Source organism: Talpa europaea, assembly GCF_964194135.1.
Source record: "Talpa europaea genome assembly, chromosome: 15".
Taxonomy (NCBI): domain Eukaryota; kingdom Metazoa; phylum Chordata; class Mammalia; order Eulipotyphla; family Talpidae; genus Talpa; species Talpa europaea.
This window is the reverse complement of record NC_140083.1, coordinates 60,776,509-60,784,343: the sequence shown is the minus strand read 5'-3', so window position 1 is coordinate 60,784,343 and position 7,835 is coordinate 60,776,509. Positions and strand designations below refer to the sequence as shown.

At 38.4% G+C, this 7,835-nt stretch overlaps 1 protein-coding gene across 1 annotated transcript; it reads right to left on the bottom strand.

The window, feature by feature from the left end:
• Positions 1–1,507: 1,507 nt before the first annotated feature.
• On the bottom strand, positions 1,508–4,515 carry MGP (matrix Gla protein; the record flags this gene model as incomplete). The annotated part of the gene is made up of 4 exons (XM_084255818.1): positions 1,508–1,649; positions 2,049–2,124; positions 2,877–2,909; positions 4,455–4,515. The coding sequence occupies 4 exons, from the start codon at positions 4,513–4,515 to the stop codon at positions 1,508–1,510; spliced, it is 312 nt and encodes a 103-aa protein (XP_084111944.1).
• Positions 4,516–7,835: the final 3,320 nt, after the last annotated feature.

Here is a 7,835-nt window from a genome sequence, read left to right as displayed (position 1 = left end):
TAACCCTTTGCACCACCAGAGAGGCCCATATACATTATTGAAGGTCTGTATACTGGCTTGAGTAGTGATTGGCACTAGTCAGGGCCAGTATTATTGCCTATCCTGCCAATCGTGTACTCAGATGTCTTACCTCAGTGTGAGGAAAGTAACTAGCCCTAGACTAAACATCACATTGGCCCCATTTTAAAGGCAGCATTTAAAGTGATCAATCTTTTCCCAACTGATTAAACTGAGTCTTACAACAAAACTCAAAAATCCTTACAGAAATACAGTGTGATGAAGGTAGGTAGATTTAATCACCACCAAGTTCATACAGAACTTTGTTTTGAAGGAGTAGAAAGTACTCTACTAAAGAAATGAAGGCAGGGCCTCCCCTGTGGCTCAGCGGGTTGAGCGTAGCACTGTGAATCTGTCCGCAGCCTCTGCAGTGCTGGTTCGATTCCTGGCCGGCCGGGGAGAAACCCACATGGCTTGGCAGACCTCTCCTATCTCACCCGCTGCTCCCCTCAGCAGTGTCTTCAGTCCGTCTGGCTGTTCTGTTCCCCACTCTGTCTCTGATGAATCCTCTCACCCTCCCCCACATCTGGCCTGTACCCCAGTTCTTGTATAAATAAATAAATCTAAAAAAAAAGAAAAAGAAAAAGAAATGAAGGCAGTGGGCCTACCCAAAGGAATGGATGTAAAATGTGGGTGTTAACTAATGCTCAGGCTGAGAAGACTAAGGTCTGAATTGGGAGTCCTGGGCTCTCCTCCTAGCAGTCAAACATAAGTCTGCAGCCTCATTTCCTCATCAGTGAAACAGGATTAAGGGAACTCTAATGCCTTGTCTGCCTTCAAAATTCCATAACTGAATCATTTAAAAATCTGTGGTTCTTGTGAAAACATATTTTCTTGGCCAAGGTAAGAGTTGATCCTGTAGCATCTTAGTGAATGATAACATTCAGATGAGGGTGATGAACCAGTTTACAGTTTAGAATTCACACAGAAGGAATTTAGGAATCATTTAAAGTTTGGGATAAAGAATATTGTATGATTAATTGTCTGTGATATTTGTAAATCCTGGGCAACACATAATAGGAAGCAGTCATTCACTGTAACCAAGATAGAAACATTCTAGACAAATTATGTCTGGGTGAGTGTCTCTGAAGGTCCATTCTTTCTAGACAGTTATCCTTCTAATCAATACTACAACACCTTTTAACAGAATCTCTATTCTGGGTTAGGTGAGGCATGAATTAAATACTTGAGCATTTTCCTTGAAGAAATCAGAGTCACAAGATGGAAGTATCCAAACAGAAGTTTATTATGTAATCATCTCACATGTGCACTCCTTTTGACCTTTGCTACAATGGACATTCATTAGTATTTTGGGGGCAGGAGGGAGGGTGCAGCCAGATGAGAACATTTAAGAAACAAGCAGTTGGTATGTGTTTATGTGGTTCAGTGATGCTACTACAGGGGAATACAAAATCAGGCTCCAGGCTCTGGAAAGAGACCTTTTCCAATCTCATTTGCCCCCTCGGCGCTGCCGTAAATAGCGATTGTAGGCGGCGTTGTATCCATAAACCATAGCATAGCGTTCGCAAAGTTTATAGTCATCGCAAGCTTCCCGACTGAGTTCATAGGTTGGCTTGGTGCGTTCTCGGACCCTAGAAGGTGGAAAAATAGAGGACCAAGTTGAGAAGCATAAGAGTGGAGAAATAAGAGAAATGAAAACAAAGAACTAGAAAAAATTGCAGGGTCCCTCCACGTCCCAATATTCAGGGATAGTTGAAGAACAGGGAAGAAAGGTGGAGTAGGGGGATTTTTTTTTTTAACAAACATGGAAATTTTCTTTGTCTTTATTTCCCCTCCCTATCCCTCCTCTTCTAGTCACAAAGTACCCTTCTAGAGATTCAGTAGAATTTTCTGTATCTTGTTTTTAAATTCTTTGATTTGGGAGTACAGTTAGAAGTAATATATAAGATGGAAAGCCCTTTGTCACTTTATTCAGATCCGGGATGCTGCACTGGTTAAAAAAAAAAAAAATCCCTCCCTTCAATACCCACTTCTCTTGGGCTTTAGCTCTCCATCTCAGGTGCGGTGATATAAAGGTATTTGCATATCTCCTGTTTATGAAGGGACCTTAAAATAGAAAAGAAATACAATTGCAGTTTTAGGGAAACAGTAGCTGAAAATATTTCCATGAATGTTTCCTAACACAAACGCATTTGAAAATTCATCAGTTCACTTATTTCTTTAATTGGAGATTTGCAAAAAATTCAAAGAAGAAGATAAAGCAGATTTTATGAACTTTCTGATCAAAAGAAATGAATAACCATATACGGAACTTTGAGCCTTAGAGACTTGTCACATAGGCCTCAAGATTTTTACTTCTTTGTTACTGGTAAATGAACAGCTTCAGCATTATAAAGATAATGAACAAATTAAAAACAAAATTAATATTAATGAACAAATTAATATTATTTACTCCTATACTCAGCCATTTCAAGGCCAAATATTCAGTAGCATCGAACATAATACTGACATCTGTGGCCTTCCAGCAGACTCAACCTGTAATTCCATACTTTGACAGTTGTCATTACTCCTTGTTTTCCATCTGTGTGGTTGATGTAGTGGCAACTTAAAATTTCCAAAGGAGATTTTATAGCTCCTAAGTATGTTGAAAGCTGCTTTCAAATGCCACATTACACTAGAAAACTTAAAAAATTGCTCACTTGACATTTTTTTATAGTCATGGATCTTTAAATTTACTTTAGTTTTCCAAAGGAGAACCTCTTATTTTTCTCCCATTATGTATCACCATCTTGCCTATTTCAGAATAGAGAGATTCTTTAATATATGAGGTTAAATAAGGAAGTAAAATGATCACTTACTAATTTCGTAGGATTCCATGCTTTCATGAGATTCTGGAATTAAAAGAAGATTTATATGTTCATTATTTTTCACATACTGCAATGTAATGCATTTTTCACAGACTGCAGTGATCAGGTTTATAGGGAAAGAAAGAGAAAAGAGCCAGAAAAAAGGAAGTAATATATTTTGTAGTGTGGTTATCAAAAACTTCAGACATCTAGGACTTGAGTTATTTCTATAGCTCTGTCCTTGCTGTGACTATCCCTGCACATTAGTTTTTCCTATTTATTTTTAATAATTTTTCTATTGAAGTAACATTGTATTATACCAGTTTTAAGTTTCAGCTGTGGATCTCTACACTTTAGTTTTTCTGACGTTGAAGAAATCAGTGGTCACAACCTTAGCCAAAATTTCCTAAGGGCTGCAAGATCTTTGGGGTAGTGCAATAAATAACTCAAGTGCTGCAAAAGAGAACCTTCTTTGATTAATCTGGGACCTGTCTGAGAGCAAGGTGGATAAAGGCAGAAGGGCCTAGAAAACAGTCAGATTTCTTCAGGCAGGCTGGGCAGAAGCTCAGTAGAGTTTTACCAAGACAGGTTTCTAAGAGGTTCCGAAAGCCTCTTAACTTGTATGACATTGCCAGCCGCAGAAACCACTGGCTCCAGCTGACAGCTCATAGTGGGCACAATGCCAGGTCAGAAAAAACTGAGATGGTACAAAACAAAAGTTTTCTTCTTTCAACCACTCTCCCAAACACAGCAGGTAAATAAGGTAACAACAGGCTTATATCTGTAAGCAAGTAAATTTGCTTGTTAAAAAAGTTAAAAAGAAAGTGAAGTGAGTAAACCAAATACTCTGATACAGAAACCTCGTGAATAATTTCAAGAGTAAGAAATCAAATACATGTGGCTGTTGCTACAATCTTGGCTTGAGCACAGCTAAAATGTTCAGGTAACTGGAGTGTAAGACTGTATAATCTAAATTTCATTTCAGATTTCCTTTCAGTAGCTTCGAACAGACATAGATGTATTTGACAATAGATACAAATGATACAAAATTTATCTTTTAATGATAGAAATTATGAAACCTGCTCTTTCCTGAGGTTAAGTCTAAAACTTTGTTTTTAACTTAATTGAGTGAATTAATGTAGCAAGTCCATTAATCTAGGGACTTTGTTCTGTCCCTAAATAGAGTTAAACTTACCACTTCATGTGAAAACTGATTGTTTGAAAGTTGAGTGATTCAGCCAATAACCTTAACAAATTGTTACCAGTGTCTAAAGAAACATCCTTAAAAATGAGAACTTAGGAGTTGGGAATTTTGACATCCTTTTGAAATAGTGAAATTTCCAGGTGCAAAGAGACTTACCAGAGAAAAGACTTGCCTTAGAAGTGGCACACAAGAGCCTAAGTATTTAGGATATAAATGGGACTTACTGGAATAGATTAGTGACCATGGGCTTGGAAAATGTTAAATTGATGGCACTTAAAAATTATAATAGAAAAAAAGGGAAGAAGGAAGAGAGGAAAAATTGAAAGTAAGTTGAAGTCAGAGGTAGAAGAGAAGAGGCAGAGACACACAGGACAAAGATTTCTCACCGTAACACAAGGTTGCCACGGCCAAGACAGCCAGGATGGAGAGGAGCAGCAGGCTCTTCATGGTCTCACTGTAGTTCTGTGGGTTGGTTTCACTGTCTTGAGCAGAAGTAAGGAGAGAGGCACCTACAGGCTTTTAGTGAAAGGCTGTGGTGTTTTTATAAGAACTAGAGTAGCTGAAAGGGGCGGAACCAGAAGGAGGGGGCCCAAGAAGGTGGGGACGTTGGCACTGAATTAGCACTGGGATTTTTCCCAAATACTCATTTCTTCCAGATGTTATCTACTCCAGGCAGACCTGACTCTGCTTCGGCAGGATGCTGGCCTGGTGCAGAAGTTGTGGCCACCCTAGGTTTGGGGTCAGATCTTGGCAGAGATCCACAGAGAAGAGAGTTACCACAAACACGTGTTTGTCTTTCTAACTCCTTCTCTGATCTACCCTCCTGGCCCTGACTGTGGGCCTTTCAGGTTTGAGCCATAGACAGAGCTATAGTGTTCTGCTCACTCCCCTGATGGACTGATGAGAAGTTCTGGGGGAGGCAAGTCTTCATTTCCTATGCTGATTCTAATTTCAATTTATCTTCCCAGTGGGTCTAGCCATCAGTTCTGGACTAAACAGGCATTGCCATCATTCCATACACCTTTCACTTTTGTTGGGCTGCTCAGCAGGGTAGAGATTTTCAGAGACTTATGAATTCTGTCTCCTCAGTTCGCTTCTCAGTAACTTGCCCATCCAGTTATGTGACTGTAGTCTAAATTTGTGCCCTAATGACTGATCTAAAGTGCAGCGAGGATAAGAGGGCACCCATCTTTCATTTTCTGAGGGCATTGTCTTGATAATGAACTAATTCAGTATGCTTTTAGTGAGTGACAGATGAGATGCAAGGTATTCTGTTAGGTACTATGGGGGATCTAGAGACAAACAAGAAGCATCCCTAAGGAGGTAAGTGATAGCTTCTTACTATTCACTTTGCTCTTTAGCTGACATGGATCCTTAAACACAGATTTTTCACAAACATACTGTACCCTCTGTAGTCCTCAGTGCCAGAAAAGCTATTTCTTTTCTTATAAGAAGAGGATAGCAATTTCTATCAGCTGTGTCCCTGTTACTTGGGTCCTCAAGAATAGTTCTGGCAGAAAAACAGGATGGAATAACAGAGCAGCAGATTGTAGAGCTAAAATTCCGGGACCTCTGATTCTTGGCTGGAACAGCAAAAGGGTGGGGATGTGGTGGCTGGGTAGCTTTTAATAATGATTTATTCAAGGAGCAGTGATGAACAGCTAGGTGGCGCCTCATGCTTTTGTTTTTTGTCTTATTGGGCTAGATTTTTCTTTCTATTCCCCAATCTTTTATGTGCTTTTATAAATATAGAAGGATTCATTCTTAAAAGAAATAGTTCAGTTGTAATCTGGAGGTTTATTGAGGTCTGAGGGACAAATAAAACTCAGGTTGTCTTGCCAGATTTTTCATGTTGAGAGATGTTTTCTTGTGATAAAATCATAAGCCAAGAAGGCAGTATATGTTCATCTCTGATAAATTCAACCTTCACAATTTCTAGTCAAAAGATTGGTGGCTGTTCTTCTATTTAAACCACAAATTTGGCTTCTGTGCCCGTTGTACAAGATTTATCATCCCGATCATTATGTTGTCCACAAATAATTTAAAGTGCAAACGTCAATTGACTATGTTGCCTGGTTTTGGGAGAACAAGGTCACTGTAACTATTCATATAGCATTCTATATGTATTCAATTTAGTCCCTAATCCTCACTTAACACTATTAATGAAACAAGTTTAGTTCCAGTGTTTCACCCCTGTAATGAATGGACTGCCCACCACTTTCCCCTGCCAGAATTCAAGTGAGTTCTCTCTTTTTCAGTTATACACATGCACTTTGTAATCTACATTATCTGGGTCTTCCCCAGTTCCAGACGTCTCCTCTGCTCCCATGTTCAAATAACAACAGTGCCCCTTCAGCCTTCTGATAAACAGTTGTTAGCTGCTTTTTACACTCTCTGAATTCAAACTTGAAAATCTTACACTTTTCTTTGTAACCTCCTTGACATCTTTTTACAAGTCATTTTTATCATGATTTCCACTGGATTTCTTAAACGTTTATGTATTTCTCTGTTTTTTGTAAGGCTAACACTTTCTCTTAGGGGCTGTCTCTCACCAGTCACTCTTCTTGCCTTTCCCCTATTTTCCATCTCTTCCTGGGTTCTCCTGTGACAAATATCATATATGATTCTTCAAATATTGAGAGGTGTGAGAATTCAGAGCCCTTCTTTTTCTTTTCTCCCATATCACTCCTCAAAATAATAACTTTACATGTGCCTACTCAAAAATAATTTTATATGTGCCTACTCCATTCATGTGCTTTTATGAAGAGAGTTTGGATTACGCATGAAGCAGGATGGTGGCTCTGTTTTGGAAAGGACCAGCTCTGAGAGCAGAGGACAAAAATGGAGGCAGGAAAAAAAGTGGAGGGGGCAAGTGAGAAGAGCCTTGTAGATTTCATTTGCTGGATGGGAGAGTTTTGGGTTGAGATTGAGTTGTACAAAGAAAAGCTTAGAGGCAGCTACAGGATGTGAGATATATTAAACATGAGGTAGGGGAAAAGCTAAGTAAGAGTTGCTTTGATTATAACTTGGGTTGTCTGAGAATTTCCAGAAAAGATTGAAATTGTGAATTAATTTTGACTGCCAGTTGCTTTTTTTTAAATTGGACATCATAGAGGTTAAACCACATGAAGTTCCAGTTTATATTAATTAATTAATTAATTAATTTTTAAACAAGAAGTTTATTTAAACAACAAGACACTTGACTTGAAGGGAAAACTATCTAGGATTCATTTGTTTTAGAGTAATTTATCTCTACTTAAAGACAGATTGCCCTACATGTAACAGCTACCTACAAAAAAGTTATAAAATTGTCCTTGGTTTTAAAATGATAAATGAAAAACATTAAAATTCTCCAATTGAACAAGGTATGCAAGAATTTTTATGTTTTTTTTTTGTTAAACATTGAGAGCAAAATAACTTACTGGAATATAAAGATAAGAGCTGAATGAGCATGCCACTAATGGAGAAAGGGGGTGTTTTAACAGAACCAATATTTTTTTTCCAACCCATCTCCATTTGCTGTCGATCAAAACATACCATTGGTCATTTAGTTAAAAAAAACAAACAAACAAACAAACAATATGCTTATGCACATACACCAGTTACTTTATGTACAATAAAGGAATGGGGAAGGGGAAAATGAAAGAATAGAGAAAACTATACTGCAGTAGTCAGGATGTGGTGGAACCAAATTGTGGTTTTCTAATTGAGAATGCCTTCTTGGTCTGGAGGAACAGAGTTCTGGAGTAAAGTAGCAGGTTCCCTTT